We start from the raw sequence: 17,500 nt of genomic DNA, 5'->3' as shown, positions 1-17,500 counted from the left end.
CTCTTTCTCACTCGCTCTCTCCCTCTCTCAGTTTCTCTCTACCTTGCTCACTACCACACTTCCTCACTCTCTCTCTACCCTCTGTCTCTTCGTTACAGTATCACACATCATTTGAAATCTTACAATCTGCACCTACATAATCTGTAAAAAAAAAAAAAGGAAAAATGACCTTGTCGACTTGGGGACCAAAACACCAGATCCTGTCACACATTTTTAAATCTCACTCTCTCTCACTCACGTTTTGTAAGACTACTTTCACAATGGCTCTTTTATCCAACTCTCACAAAGACCCACATAATCCCCTCTCACCCTTCTTTAAAAGAATACACATAATAATGTTGGATTATGATCATTTGTTTTTATTTACACAAAACTCCAATCAGCAAGTTTAGTTATTGGTTTTCACTTTGCTTAAACAAAGGGTGGCGAATTAAATTGTTACTGTAAATGAATGTTGTGATTGGGGCGGATGATAACACGCATAAATATGTTATTAACATCGGTAGGCACCCTGCATGGGTTTCTCAGCTACTTTTTAATTACCCAGCTGTACACTGTAATCACATAGGACAAAGATAGTATTTAACCTGACCGCTGATCAAGATAAGACAAACAAACTGCTGCATGAAGAAAATATTATAGAGTATAGAGCCAAAATTAAAAAATAAAAATAAAAGCTTCACTGTCCCATTACCAGGGCACTGTAACATGACTAACCTGACTCCGTAACACCTCAGCAGTGCCACAGGCTGATTGCCTCCATGCCACGCCGCATTGATGCAGTAATTCATGCAAAAGGAGCCCCTACCAAGTATTGAGTGCATAAATAATAATAATAATAATGCATTTATTTTACAAGGCGCCTTTCATGGCACTCAAGGTCGCCGTACAACAACAAATTTAAAAACAGTTACAAAAAATTCAAAATATAAAATACATAGAAATATACAGTATAAAACATAGCTAGTAGCAGAGCAGCACGGGAACAGTAAATCAACAGGGATACGCCTGCGTAAACAGGTGGGTTTTGAGGTGGGTTTTGAAAGAGGAGATTGAATCAATGTTCCTGATGTCGTGGGGGAGGGAGTTCCAGAGGCGAGGGGCGGAGCAGCTGAAGGCTCTAAACCCCATGGTGGACAGACGGGCTGGGGGGACGGTCAGGTTGATGGAGGAGGCAGACCTGAGGGACCGGGTGGGAATGTTGATGTGGAGGAGGTCGGACAGGTATGGAGGGGCGAGGTTATGGATGGCCTTGAAAGTATGGAGAAGGATTTTGTAATCGATGCGGTGTTTGATGGGGAGCCAGTGGAGTTGGTGTAGAATGGGGGTGATTGATGACAGGGGTTCTGGTGACAATACGGGCAGCAGCGTTCTGGACCAGTTGGATCTTGTGGAGCAGTTTGTGGGATGAATGAATGAATGAATGGATGATGAATGGATGAATGGACTTTATTGTCATTGCTACAGTACAGGTACCAAACAACGAAATTTAGGAGGGGTGGCTCCCCTGGTGTTAGGAAAGGGGAAGAAAAAAAAAAAGAAAAAAAACGTTTTAAAAAATCACAAGAAGGGAAGGAGCTGGTTTACATAAATAAAGGCTATGTACACTATCCACTGTACTATACTGTACAGATAGACGACTACGGTTGTCATATTGCACAATAGTATTATTTCACATTTGTTTAAAGTGTCACAGTTTGCAGGCTTGAAATGTACATGTTTGTGCCTCAGCACTACACCTGATTTTTTCAGGCCAGCAGCTGCCATCAATCCGTCCAGACTGTCCAGGGCCCAGAACTTAGGTCTTTGCTGTGTTCAGGGCCTGGACGGCCCTGTGGTAGAAGCTGTTCTTCAGTCTGTTTGTCCTTGCTGCCAGGGTCCTGAACCGCCTTTTCGAGGGCAGCCTGGTAAAGTGTACGTACCCAGGGTGGGTCGGGTCGCTGGAGATCTTGGAGGCCTTCCTGAGACAGCGTGTGTTGTACAGCTCTTCCAGAGAGAGGGGGAGACCAAAGAGAAGGGAGTTACAGTAATCTAGGCGAGAAGTGACGAGGGAGTGGACCAGGATTGCGGCGCTGTTGGGAGTGAGTGAAGGGCGGAGGCGGTTGTTATTACGAAGATGGAAGTAAGCAGACCGGATGGTGTTGTTGACGTGGGAGTGGAATGAAAGGGTGCTGTCGAGGACATACAAATGAACATACTTTTCAGAAGATCGACATTTCTGTATTATAAATAATTGTTTTCGTTGGTCTTGTGTAATATTAGAATATTTTGAGATACTGGATTTTAGATTTTCATGAGCTGTAAGCCGTAATCGTCAACATTAAAACAAAAATGGCTTGAAATATTTCACTTCATGTGTAATGAATCTAGGAATATGTGAAAGTTTCACTTTTTTAGTAAAATGACGGAAAATAATGAACTTTTCCATGATATTCAAATGTTTTGAGATGCACCTGTATTTGTTTTAACTACCATCAGAAGATATTTGCATGATGAGGGGTTTGGTGAGTGAGTCTGTAATTAGGCTCCTTCACTAGCTAACTGCATCTCCATCCTAAATGGATCCATCCAGAGTGGCTAACATGCTATACTAAAGGTAAGGGAAGCAGGGATGTTGTGAGGCACTTCAGAAAGCACTCTAGAATGGCCAGAAACAATACAACATTATACTAATACTGGGTAGGGTCTCCTTTGCTTTCAAAACAGCCTTAATTGTTCGTGGCATTGATTCCACAAGATGTTGGAAACATTCCTTCGAGATTCTAGTCCATGATGACATGATTGCATCACACAATTCCTGGAAATTCTTCAGGTACATTTTCAAACTATGAATCTCCCATTCTACCACATCTCAAAGGTGTTCAATTGGATTCAGATCTGGTGACTGGGAAGGCCACTGAAGGACACTGAACTCATTGTCATGTTCATGAAACCAGTTTTAGTCAACTTTTGCTTTGTGACATGGTGCATTATCATGCTGGAAGTAGCCATTAGATGATGGGTAAATTGTGGCCATGAAGGGATGCACATGGTCAGGAACAATACTCAAATAGGCTGTGGCATTCAAGCGATGAATTGAATGAGTCTTTAAAAGACCTCATGAAAAAGAGAGATGAAGCCAAATCTACATTAGCAAAGCCAGGTTCTGTGGAAGACAGACTCAAATATTGTCAATTGAGAAACCAAGTGACAAAACCGAATAAAAGAATGAAAAAGGAATATTATAAACAAAGAATAAATTCTATAGAAAAAGATGGTAGAGAATTCGGGAGAACCTTAAATGAAATAATGGGGAGAAAGAAATTCAAATATTAGAGGGCAGAGGTAGCCTATAGGTTAGAGAGGCTGGCATCATATTTAAGGTGCCGTTGAGCCCTTGAGCAAGGCACTTGACCACTAATTGCTCCAGGGGCGCCGACTATGGCTGACCCTGTGCCTAGAGAAAAAAATAAATGTTGTTGTACTGTTGTGCCATGACAAAAAGGTTAAGTCTAATTTAAGAATGCACTACTTAAGCAGCTGATCAATTGTCCAGTGTTGGTCATGGATAACATCTTGTTCTTGTTCCCATGTGGCCCTGAGAATCATTCATGAGACTAACCCTAACCCTAACCCAACCTCTACCAACCTACCCCTAACCCTAACCCTAACCCTAACCCAACCTCTACCAACCTACCCCTAACCCTAACCCAACCTCTACCAACCTAACCCTGACCCTAACCCAACCTCTACCAACCTAACCCGAACGCTAACCCAACCTCTACCAACCTAACCCTAACCCAACCTCTACCAACCTAACCCTAACCCAACCTCTACCAACCTAACCCTGACCCAACCTCTACCAACCTAACCCTAACCCTAACCCAACCTCTACTAACCTAACCCTGACCCTAACCCAACCTCTACCAACCTAACCCTAACCCTAACCCAGCCTCTACCAACCTAACCCTAACCCAACCTCTACCATCCTAACCCTAACCCAACCTCTACCAACCTAACCCTAACCCAACCTCTACTAACCTAACCCTAACCCTAACCCAACCTCTACCAACCTAACCCTAACCCAACCTCTACCAACCTAACCCTAACCCAACCTCTACCAACCTAACCCTAACCCAACCTCTACCAACCTAACCCTAACCCTAACCCAACCTCTACCAACCTAACCCTAACCCAACCTCTACCAACCTAACCCTAACCCTAACCCAACCTCTACCAACCTAACCCTAACCCTACCTCTACCAACCTAACCCTGACCCTAACCCAACCTCTACCAAACTAACCCTAACCCAACCTCTACCAACCTAACCCTAACCCAACCTCTACCAACCTAACCCTAAGCCTAACCCAACCTCTACCAACCTAACCCTAACCCTAACCCAACCTCTACCAACCTAACCCTGACCCAACCTCTACCAACCTAACCCTAACCCAACCTCTACCAAACTAACCCTAACCCAACCTCTACCAACCTAACCCGAACGCTAACCCAACCTCTACCAACCTAACCCTAACCCAACCTCTACCAACCTAACCCTAACCCAACCTCTACCAACCTAACCCTGACCCAACCTCTACCAACCTAACCCTAACCCTAACCCAACCTCTACTAACCTAACCCTGACCCTAACCCAACCTCTACCAACCAAACCCTAACCCAACCTCTACCAACCTAACCCTGACCCTAACCCAACCTCTACCAACCTAACCCTAACCCTAACCCAGCCTCTACCAACCTAACCCTAACCCAACCTCTACCAACCTAACCCTAACCCTGACCCAACCTCTACCAACCTAACCCTAACCCTAACCCAACCTCTACCAACCTAACCCTAACCCTAACCCAACCTCTACCAACCTAACCCTAACCCAACCTCTACCAACCTAACCCTAACCCTAACCAAACCTCTACCAACCTAACCCTAACCCTAACCCAACCTCTACCAACCTAACCCTAACCCTAACCCAACCTCTACCAACCTAACCCTAACCCTAACCAAACCTCTACCAACCTAACCCTAACCCAACCTCTACCAACCTAACCCTAACCCTAACCCAACCTCTACCAACCTAACCCTAACCCTAACCAAACCTCTACCAACCTAACCCTAACCCTAACCCAACCTCTACCAACCTAACACTGACCCTAACCCAACCTCTACCAACCTAACCCTAACCCAACCTCTACCAACCTAACCCTGACCCTAACCCAACCTCTACCAACCTAACCCTGACCCAACCTCTACCAACCTAACCCTAACCCTAACCCAACCTCTACCAACCTAACCCTGACCCTAACCCAACCTCTACCAACCTAACCCTAACCCTACCTCTACCAACCTAACCCTGACCCAACCTCTACCAACCTAACCCTAACCCCTACCAACCTAAACCTAACCCAACCTCTACCAAACTAACCCTAACCTAACCTCTACCAACCTAACCCTAACCCTAACCCAACCTCTACCAATCTAACCCTAACCCTGACCCAACCTCTACCAACCTAACCCTGACCCAACCTCTACAAACCTAACCCTAACCCTGACCCAACCTCTACCAACCTAACCCTAACCCAACCTCTACCAACCTAACCCTAAGCCTAACCCAACCTCTACCAACCTAACCCTAACCCAACCTCTACCAACCTAACCCTAACCTTAACCCAACCTCTACCAACCTAACCCTAACCCTGACCCAACCTCTACCAACCTAACCCTAACCCAACCTAACCCTAACCCAACCTCTACCAACCTAACCCTAACCCTGACCCAACCTCTACCAACCTAACCTTAACCCTAACCCAACCTCTACCAACCTAACCCTAACCCTAACCCAACCTCTACCAACCTAACCCTAACCCAACCTCTACCAACCTAACCCTAACCCAACCTCTACCAACCTAATCCTAACCCTGACCCAACCTCTACTAACTGGGTAAGTTAAGAGTCAGAAATGAATGTACATGAATGACCGCTTTCTTTCTTTGTGTAGCATCATGTAATGGATTTGGACCCAAGAAAGCTGGGATCCTTTTAATAAATAAATAAATAAGCTATATATAATATGGCAGGGACTTTAATGAGTTAATTTCTATTAATTAATTCCCAAAAGAATAATGCATTAACTTTTTGAACACATTTTAATCACACTTTTTTTACTTTTGTGTTACCATTTTAGATGGCACTTTATTTTTTATTTTTTTTTATGTTAAGCTGTTGGTCTGTTTATTATTTTGACCAAGGATATTTTGGGTGGGGAGGGGAGGGTGGGGAGGGTTAGGGTAACATTAGGTTAGGTACATTGTGTGATCTGTTGGTCTGTGGAGATAAAATAAACAGGATTTTGCTGCTTTAAACTTATGTATATATCTATTCATTGATTCACTCGTATACCAAATCCATTTGAATTGAAAACTGTTGCTTTTCGTCTCAAATATTGATGCGATTAATTTCGATTAATTAATTACAAAGCCTCTAATTAATTAGATTTTTTTTTTATCGCGTCCCACCTCTAATATATAATAATGATTGATAATAATAATAATAATAACTTTTGTATAGCACTTTTCCTGCAAACGCTGCAGCTTGATTGGTATTAACAGGCCCAAAGTGTGCCAAGATTCATTCCCCACACCATTATACCACCTGAATGAATGAGAAGGTGTACAAGTGTTCCTAATAAAGTGTTCGGTGAGTGAAAACTGGGTTCTAGGTTCTGTAGACAAAGAGATTTAAGCAATATCACACCAGAGGGAGTGCTGTTATACCGAATATCAGCACGGCTGTGATTCGGTCGTAGGTACGAGGCCGCAGGCCGAGTAGAAGACAATCACAGCCGTGCTGATATTCAGTATAACAGCACGACCTCCAGTGTGATATTGCTTTTATACAACAGGTCTCCTCACCACTGCCCCCCCCCCCCCCCCCCCCCCCATTAGACAACGAGACGGTGGACATGTCGGAGGTGGAGTTTGCGTGCGGGGTGAGGAGGTGTCCCGAGAAGTACGACTGTTACGGCAACTGGATCGGCCCCAACGACGGAATCACCCAGTTCGACAACATCCTCTTTGCCGTGCTCACTGTGTTCCAGTGCATCACCATGGAGGGCTGGACCGCCGTGCTCTACAATGTGAGACACATCTACATTTCAACTCCATTTTATTTAAGAAGGGACAATGCATATCAATTAACAACAAGTGTAAATATGCCAGATTTAGCCAGGAGGCAAATGTTCATCTGTGGTCCCTGGCCAAGATGTTTAAAAAGGCATCCTAAAATGACACAAGATAACATAAACAATACAACAGCATCATACAGAGCATATAAAAGACACAGTTAAAAAAGACACAGTTAAATTATGTTATGGGTGCAGATTTGGTTTCCCGTAAGCCAGATTTTCCCCTTAACACTAGGGCAGCCGTGAGGTGTCATTTGATCTCAGTGAGTACAAAAACAAACAAACAAACAAAAAAATATCTACCTTTGCACTCGTTGGACCCTCCTTTCATGACTTTTCCTTGATATGTGCGTTCTACCACCCAGCATCTTTACATTTTCAAAATTGAGTTAGTATAAAGCGATTTTGCAGTATTTCTGTGTGTGTCTGTGTATTTGCCTTGGTATTCGGCTGCCATCTTTTTCTCCAAGGCTGCAATTCTTTTATATCAGCAGAGGTAGCAAGGGGACACACACTGTGCTCAATCTTCAGGCTTCGGTGCTGAATTAGATACAGTGGATAAGACTGATATTTGTAACATAATGTGTTTATATAGGCTATATATAGCAATAGGGATACATAAGTAGGGATGTCCCGATCCCATTTTTTCACTACCGATACCGATACCGATACCTGGGCTTCAGGTATCTGCGATACCGATACCGATCCGATATTTGTATTTATTGTTTTACTCCTGAATAATAACAAATACTTCCCCAGTATAGTCCACAACAACAGTTGGCTATTAAAGACTGCCAGCCTTTATTCAAGCAACAAAACAGTACTCTGCAGTACTCAGTGACCAACTGGTTTACAGTTAAAACAATTTAACCTGCAGCATTCAGCATTGTAGAAAAAATAGAGTTACTGTCTGATTTCTAGTTTTGGTGCCTTCAGGTTTTTATTCTATTTATCTTCTCTTACAAATGGCAAATCAATTATAGGACCCTTTTAAAAAGTGTAGCCTAGAGACGCCCGCTGGTGAGACCAGAAACCAGTCGCAGAATCGAAGGGGTGTCAACAATATCTGGTTTTCGGTTTTTTTCATAACAGGCAACTTGAAGTTTTAAAGTACAGAGTCGATATAATAAAAAACAGTTTAACGATCACTAAATACTTATAATCTGTGGATTGGATTAACTGTTCTCGTTTGCTGCAGGCTACCGGTAAGTGATAATGACTTGTAAACATTGTTTTAGGACGTGTTCAAAAGCAAGGACTGTGTGTTCATCTAATTATGTGTAGTTATGTGTTTTTAGCATGTCCATGTTCTCTCAGCATGCTGTGATGTTATAAAAACACAGTTAGACGTTCCTAGCGATGTACCACTGTTAGTCGCTAGCTGTTAGCAGCGTTTGTTGTTGTGGTTTGGTCAGTTACTTTTCTCCTGTCGCATTCCCATTCGGTGCATTCAAATACTCATGGCGTCTTTAATTATTTTCCGATTTCAATGTATGACGCATCATTTGAAAGCTTACCATCTGTAGTTTCAGACTATGTAAATAACCGAAAAATTACTTAAGCAAATGGTTTATGATTTCACCAGCTGGCATCATGACATTGTCAGACTCACTACACACAGGTAGCTACTAGCCAACTCTCTCTAGACCACTGACTACTACTGTTGTCATCACGTGAGTGACACGCCAGATCAGGCACGCAGATCGCAGCCTATTTTTTTTCTGGTGCGATCTGCGATCCAGCATTCAGGACCAATATCGCAGCGATATGCGATATCAATATCGGATCGGGACATCCCTATACATAAGATATGTGTATGTACAGACAGTTATGAAAATTATAAACTGTACAGTATGTCTCCTAATCCCTTCAGATTTGTTGGAGCTGAGTTTTTTTTTTCACAGCGGGTTTACCCAAGTTCCATGCAATAGTGATAAGATATTATGATATGTGTAGCCTATGTACAGTTATGAATGATACACTGCACAGTATGTACCTATCAAGTTGTGTGGTGCATGCATAGCTACCGCAGCAAAGTAATTGCAGTAGCCTACGTTTGAGTATGCCTGTACTCATCAACGAATATTATATAACGAACGGCTATTTATAATATTGTATATACCGGTAATGTCTTTTTTGTATATCACTGTAGACCACGGTGCTAGACCACTGGATCACCTCAGGCCACCAGTAATAACCATAATTGTGGATTACTATTTACAATTAGTAGTCTCCTAATCTCGCTACAGTTTGAGAGGGACTGTAACTGTCATTGTTTCAGCCCATTCTTGCCTATAGACAACTGTACAATCATTCATATTGAGTTTATTCACCCAATAAAGTAAAGATGAATAATACTGCCCTTCACCTTATTATCAGATGTTCAGTTATGATTAGACCTGTGTCGGCAATGATAATAATACACAACAGGCAAGACGGTTGTAGCCTACATAGATATATTAATTATGTTGTTTGTTTGAATCCTCACTGTGTTCATGTTATAATGTGCAGTGAACAAACAATTGTTGGGTGAATAAACTGTCTCTTGCCACAAATCGGAATTCTCTTGCCGTGAAATGTGTACATCAAATAAAATGATGGCGCCTGTTTCGTTCCAGCGAGTCAACTCGTGTTCCAAATACAGATGACTCAATAAGACATATGCGCTCTGCGCTGCGGGCAACATTTGATTATGTAATAATAACGAACGGATATTTATAATATTGTATTGTATTTTTTTGTATATAATGTTGTTGTATAATGTTTTTTCTGAGTGGGGCAGTCCCACTCATAGTTTTCATTTTATTGGACTGATATAGTGAAGACAGACAGGAAAGTAAGGAGAAGAAGGGCCGACATAATGTGTGCACGACCACGGTGCTAGACCACTGGACCACCTCAGGCCACCAGTATATTGCTAATTGATAATAAGATATTGATAATGTATTTCGCTGCCACAGAAAGTCGCTAAAAACATGTGAAATGACGTGCGTTGTGCATTGAATGACACTATTTATAGCGCTGTCAATTTTCTAATAATGCAATAGGCTATAGGCTATATATGAATTCACAGAAACACAGAAATTACATCAAATAAAATGATGTCGGCGATTCCCTGGTTGCGCGATCTATAGAACCTGAGCGGGACGTGTGTGGTGTGTATCAGCGCGCCTGTCTCGTTCCAGCGAGGCAACTCGTGTTCCAAATACAGCTGCGGGCTATGCGCGATGCAAAACAGCTGTGTTTATATCACAAAATGTACATTTGATAAGTATTTGTATATACAGTATATGTCAGATGGATATTTGTACTACTTTTCCAAATGCCGGTAGGCCCTAGTTTCCTCTGTTGCTCCCTTTCATTTATCAGTTTATCTTTGACCAACAGATTATTTATGAATCATCACAAATAGAAACACGCAGAGTATGTATTTGACAAATAAACGTGTATGCTAAGAACTAGTTTCTAAAGTGAGTTACTATCACTTGATGTAATGGTTGATGCATGGGGGAGGGTCATCTTATTCTCAATGATCTCTTTTTGATCGTTTCCGATCACCAAACAAAGGATGCCAATCCTTGCCAGCAAGAAAGGTTGCTGGCAACCTCCCACCAGAAAGGTTGTACTCAGTTGTACTCAACTCTCTTAACTCTCGCAGCAGTAGTAATGAAAGTAATTGCAGTAGCCTACATTTGATTATGTAATCATCAACGAATATTATTTAACGAACGGATATTTATAATAGACCTACAGTATATAATGTATTATAATTTTTTCTGAGCAGTCCCATGGTGACCCGTGGTGACCACCAAGTAAATAGGCTACACCCCCCCCAGGCAGAAGAGAGAAAGAGTTTAGGGGCAGAGGGGCAGAGGGGAGACAAGCGGGTTTCAAAGCTTACAAGCTTACAGCAGTCGCCGGGGCTGACAGGCTGATGTTACGGCCGGCGTGAAGTTCACAACAAATAAACACGACAGGCTTGTGCATCTCTGTGAAGCTCATAATTATAATAACACAATATTGCAATATTTATTAAGATTATTTTTGTATAATAATAATCAACCATCATTCGTTAGTAATGAAAATTCCCGCAGTCCCGATCAATCTCCTCTCCACTTTACACATTACATAACCAAGATTTCTTTTGACATCACAACAATGTCAACACAATCACAACAGAATCTTATTCTATCCAATCAGGTTTTATATTTTGATTATGACATCATGGGCCCTATTATGCACTTCTTAACTTGCCGTCTTAAGTGTTAATTAAGACGCACCGCCAGGTTAAGACCTACCACCACCCTTATTCATAGACGGATCATGAAAAAATGGGCCCCTGGGCCTGGACGTGTAGAAAGGCCCCCCTCGCTCCCCAGCGCAAACACAATTTTTTTTTAGAGCGCAAGTTAACACAATGCCAACAGCATATAAGACATAGCCTACGTTTACCTGCATCTCAACAGGTTTTACAGCGGAGGAACACTCAAAGCCAACAGCACAATAACTAGAAAAAATTCACCTGTATTTCAACGACACAGGATTTACAACACAGGCATGCCACACTCAATTGAAGCCAACAACAGTACATGTACAGTAACAAAATACACAGCTTTCAACCAAAAACAATTGGCAACACTAAGGTGTCATATATAGCAACCACAGGATGGCTTTATAAGACTAAATTAATCATAAAATAGTCTTACCTTATGCAATGCATTTTTTCCTGGCTCTGCTTCGTGCAAAATCATCCACGATATCATTAAAGTCCAGTGATTTGGTCAGTTCGCTCTCAATTGCCATGAGAGAAAGAGCCTTGAGACGGTGTTGCGTCATTTTAGTCCGCAATTCGTTTTTAATCCTGGACAGCACAGAGAATGACCGCTCCCCTTCGCAATTGGTTACAGGCAGAGTCAAAAATAGCCGCAGCGCAACATAGACATTTGGAAACATAGATTGCAGGCCACAATCGATAACTACGCGGAGTAGTCCTTGTTGTGGGCTTTTATCATCTTCAGCCTTAATAAAAGATCTGTAAAAGACCTGCACCAGTGTGACCTCGTGACCTGTCCCCAGTACACAAACTTTAATGGCGCCCTCTAGTGTCTAGTTTCTATAGCCTACTCATTAATCTAATGAGCCTGTATTCGCATTAGAATCTGAGTAGGCTATAGAAACTATGTAGCCCACACAAGCTTCTCTTTTTTTTTGCAAGACGTGGGCCCCTATAAAATTGTTCAAAATAGTATATTCAAAAGTATATTCAAAATAGTTTTTTTACGTTCATATAAGGAATATCATTTGTCCCAGTTACAGTAGGACATTTTCTACCGGCATCCCTGCGACAAGAATCTCCTGATCTCTGGGGCCCCTGGGCCTGGGCCCGGTAGGCCCGTTCAGTAATATGTCTTTGCCCTTATTATGTGCTTCATACGCGCTACTGCTATTATACAGGTGTCGATAGGCGCCCACACATAAGACGTAAAACTCCCGTGCATATATTGCTCATTGTGGGAGTGTTCATATGTTAATGAAGTGCACTAGGCGCCCCTGCTATTATGCGATCTGACTTTGCTCCTATCGCTAAGAAGTGGTTTGAAAAGTTCTTAAGTTTAGACTTCATGCACGTTTTGAAACACGAGCGCGCCTCCACGGTTTGCGCATGCATGTGGGCACACATGAACACGCACGTGGCTCCACGGCAAGACGTCAATTACGGTCACAGTATAAATGCTTTATTTCAGAAGGGAGAGGCAGAGAAGCGCGCTGACCTCCTTCTTAGGACTTCTATAATAGCATAGAGCTAATGACTCAACGCAGCCGGTTCTTAAAGGGAATGGCACCTGGCACGCTGATTGGGTTGATTGAGAAGACGCCCAAAACACACCCATGACTAATTTCTTTGCTTAGCGCCGGGTTTTAGGCGCCCACTACAGCACGCATAATAGCAAAGTGGCCTTGACCACGCCTCCACGTCTTAAGTTTAGATCTACCGCCTCGTCTTATTGATGAAGTGCATAATAGGGCCCCATGTCTTTCAACATTGTCACACTTTTCATTACACACATTAGCGGCATAAAAAATGATGGGCTGGGCGTGCGAGGGAGCGTGCTTATTCTGGCAGATTGTGAAATATTAAAACCAATAACATTCTGAATGATTCATCATTCTGTACTCGTTCTCTCCTTTCTTTCATGTATTTTCTTTCAGCTCTTTTCACTAATATAGGTGAAACTAACTATAACAGGTTGCGGCACATGAACGCTCCGTGCAGGTACGCGCTCCTGTGAGATCATTCAAGTTTCAAGTTTATTTGTCATTATACCAAATACAATTATATAATGTAATCAAAATAAAAAGAATGAACATATTCAGCCGTTCCATATAATCACATATAACAACCCCTGTGAGCAGTTGCAGGGGCTGACAGGCTGACGTTACCGGCAAAGTTCACGACAAATAAACAGACTTTATCACTGTGAAGCTCATAACTATAATAACACAATATTGCAATATTTATTACTATTCTTTTTTAATAATGATAATCAACTTTCATTCGTTAGTAAAGCTCCCGCAGTCTCAATCAATCTCCTCTCCATATATATCATTTATATTTACATTTGTTCCATAGTTCATTTTCAGCTGACTCAAGCTTCATATCAGATTGCGCTATATGTGTGAAGAGTGGTCGTATGATTCGACACCTCATCGCGCTAAAAGTAGGTGAAAAAACGTTGGCTCGCAGTGTTAAGCCAGATTTGTTTTTAACAGCCCAAGGGTAGTGGAGGTCCTTACATTATAGGGCAGAGTGTTCCAGTGCTGCGTGGCTTGGACAGAGAAGGCTGAAGATGCATCTAGATTATTCTTTTTTTTCAATTTAAATGGCTTTATTGGCATGGGAAACTTGTGTTTACATTGCCAAAGCAAGTGTGAAGATAAAACAAAAAACAAAAAATGTAATGTACGACTAGAATAAAGAAATTATTAAACAGAGCTGTGTATATGTATAGTGTACAGGTAAATAAGCATAACGTAAAATATATAAAGTATATATACACTTTGTATTTGTTTGAATGGCCACTTATAACAAGCTAACTTAAACTTAATACTGCTAACCAAAAGCCAAAAGAAAGTACCGTAGACTATGTCCCAATTTGGAGGCCAAACTTTAAGCCAAAACGTAGGCCTAAACTATCCCTAACTATCCATTTAAGTTAGGATGTATGGTAGGTAACTGTCTGAATGTATAAAAGATTAACCTCCACCAAAGGCATGGTAGAGTTGATTTGCTTTGCAATCAGATGGAACATACTATATTGTAGAATACTGTACTGTAGCATACTGTAATGTAGCATACTGTACTGTAGAATACTGTACTGTAGCAGTTAGTTGTGTTTGTGTCCGTTAGACCAACGATGCTCTGGGCTACACATGGAACTGGATTTACTTCATCCCTCTCATCATCATCGGTTCCTTTTTCGTACTGAACCTTGTTCTGGGAGTCCTCTCTGGGTGAGTCTATTCTGCTTTCTTTGTGTGTGTGTGTGTGTGTGTGTGAGTGTGTGAGTGTGTGTGTGTGTGTGTGTGTGTGTGTGTGTCTGCGGTCAGACAGTTAAACTCCCTGTAGGGGCTCGGACAGGCTAGCGATGCACTGTAACGCGTATTCATTGATTGTTGAATTGTATTGTATTATTTCAAGGTGCCCACGATACCCAATGATCTTCTTAGCTCCTGGTGCACTTGTTGTTGTTGTTGTTGTTGTTGTTGCTGATTGTATGTGGTGAGACGTTTTGATGTGTTTCTGTGAACATGCTGCTCTAAAATAATTGCCCCTAGTGGGACTAATGAATTGAATTGAATTGAATTGAATTGAATTGAATTGAATTGAATTGAATTGAATTGAATTGAATTGAATTGAATTGAATTGAATTGAATTGAATTGAATTGAATTGAATTGAATTGAATTGAATTGAATTGAATTGAATTGAATTGAATTGTAGCAGCGGGGACTGAGTGGTGGTGACTGCCCTGTGCCCTACCTGTGCAGGGAGTTTGCCAAGGAGAGGGAGAGGGTGGAGAACAGGAGAGCCTTCATGAAGCTGAGACGCCAACAGCAGGTGGAGAGAGAGCTCAACGGCTACCGCGCCTGGATAGACAGAGCAGGTACAGTAACAGTAACGCCCTTATAGCTGATACCATCCTAGTACCATATACTATGGCACTGACAGGTACAGTTTCCCTACCACTATTATCATCCTAGTACCATACTAGTACTGATTCAACACTGGTGCTATTGTAGTACTATTGGTACTATTGTAGTACTACTGGTACCACACCAGCACCATACCAGTGCTTTGCTAAGTATCAATGCTGAATGCACATGGGTGGGGACATGTTTGTGAGTTCTATTTGTATGTTTTATGTTGCCTTGAACTAATTCAATCTACTATACATGTAATTAAAGTGGGTGGCTTATTATTATTGCTCTACAATCAGTGTGTGTGTGTGTGTGTGTGTGTGTGTGTTTGCGAGAGAGAGAGAGAGAGAGAGAGAGAGAGAGAGAGTGTGTGTGTGTGTGTGTGTGTGTGTGTGTGTGTGAACGTGCAGAGAGAGGAAGACTAGTTTCTACTGACGTTATACAAAGACACTTGCAGAGAGACAGAATGGCAGATATTATAGAAGCTGAGAAATGTTGTAGGAGCTAAAAGATACATTGGGTTTTGGAATATCAGAGCACTACATGATAAAGGGAAGTGATTTCCATCTCAGGGATTTCCAAGTGGCAAGTGAGAGTGATAGGTTGGAGATTTTAGGCGTAAGCGGGGTACGATGGGCAACATCAGGGAACCACCAAACAAAGATGACAACCACAGAAATGGAGTAGGGCAATGGAAACAAGAATAAGCATGACCGTTTCCACTCAAAGTTCAGAAACATCAGTGTACTGTAATGCTATGCACCAACTACCCTGGCCGAACATTATCTAGCAATCAACTAACCTGGTCAAACATTATCTAGCAATCAACTAACCTGGTCAAACATTATCTAGCAATCAACTAACCTGGTCAAACATTATCTAGCAATCGGAGGAACCATCTTTCCACATCTCGAGATCCACAAGAAAACGTGGATATCACCTGATCTTGAAACAGAGAACCAAACAGACCACATCGTGCTCTCAAGGAAATGTGACGCGGTCTGGTGAAATGTGCAACCAGAAGGCAAAGTCATTTTTCTGCTTTTTACATGTGCTTAAACTACAGATTGTAAGCTTTCAAATGATGTGTCACATTGAAATCAGAGAAGAATTTAACACAACAGGTGTATTTGAATGTTGGTACACCTCAAACACTGAATGGGAGAAAAGTGACCCTAAACGCAGCCACAGCTACGAAGGCTGCTAACAGCTAGCGGCTAAGAAAACACATCGCTACGAAGGTCTAAACTGTATTTTAATAACAACACAACATGCTGAGAGAACATCGACATGCTAAAAACACATAACTACACATAACAAGATGAACACACAGTTCTTGCTTTTGAACACGAGCTAAAACGAAAGTATGTTTACAAGTCAAGTCTCCCTTACCGGTAGCCTCCGGCAAACGAGAATAGTGAATCCAATCCACACATTTTATTTAAAGTATTTAGTGATCGTTAAACTGTTGTTTATTATATTGAGTGGGTACTTTAAAACTTCAAGTTGGTGTTATGAAAAAAAAAGAAAACTAGATATTGTTGACACAATAAGTTTCACTTTAACTTTTTGACCCCTTCGAGTGAGCGTGTTGTTTGCAAGTTCACCAGACCGCGACACAAATGGAGGACACTTTTAGAGAGCATGGAGAGGAGACACACAAGCTGGCGCCAAGGAGTTCTCCATCTCCCTGTCCAACAGATCACAGGTGGGCTCGCGGACCTTGATGACGGTCAAATAGAGAAGAAATGGGAACAAGCCAATAAAGCACTCACCTTAACATTAGCTACAAGGAGCAGCTTGGTTATAGTAAAAGAGAGTGCAGAAGTTGGATGTCACACAAGAGGAGTTTGAGGAAGGACAAGCAAGAACTCATTGACAAGCTAGCTTTAGAAGCACTGAATGCAGCTGAGAACAGGGACCTCAAAACACTTCATACCATCGCAAGACAACTTTCAGGAAGGAGAAGCAGCACCAACAGAAGAGTCCTCCGCAACCCAGCCTCACCGCTGAAGAGATAGAAGGACTATTCTGAAGAGATAGAAGGACTATTCTGAAGAGATAGAAGGAATATTCTGAAGAGACAGAAGGACTATTTTAGCAGCCTACTCACAAGCACTCAAGTTA

The 17,500-nt window shown here is 42.0% G+C and overlaps 1 protein-coding gene across 1 annotated transcript in view; it reads left to right on the top strand.

The window, feature by feature from the left end:
• Positions 1 to 17,500, top strand: part of LOC308171672 (voltage-dependent R-type calcium channel subunit alpha-1E-like) — a gene marked incomplete at its 3' end in the record, with an annotated part of 200,056 nt that overhangs the window by 65,090 nt on the left and 117,466 nt on the right. The window contains 3 exon segments of the mRNA XM_080546544.1: positions 6,938 to 7,128; positions 14,585 to 14,688; positions 15,224 to 15,339. Coding sequence (XP_080402670.1) covers positions 6,938 to 7,128; positions 14,585 to 14,688; positions 15,224 to 15,339 — 411 coding nt within the window.

Source organism: Nansenia antarctica (assembly GCF_963989245.1).
Source record: "Nansenia antarctica genome assembly, chromosome: 16".
Classification (NCBI taxonomy): domain Eukaryota; kingdom Metazoa; phylum Chordata; class Actinopteri; order Argentiniformes; family Microstomatidae; genus Nansenia; species Nansenia antarctica.
Note: the sequence above shows the minus strand (reverse complement) of the source record. Positions and strands in the feature narration are given on the sequence as shown.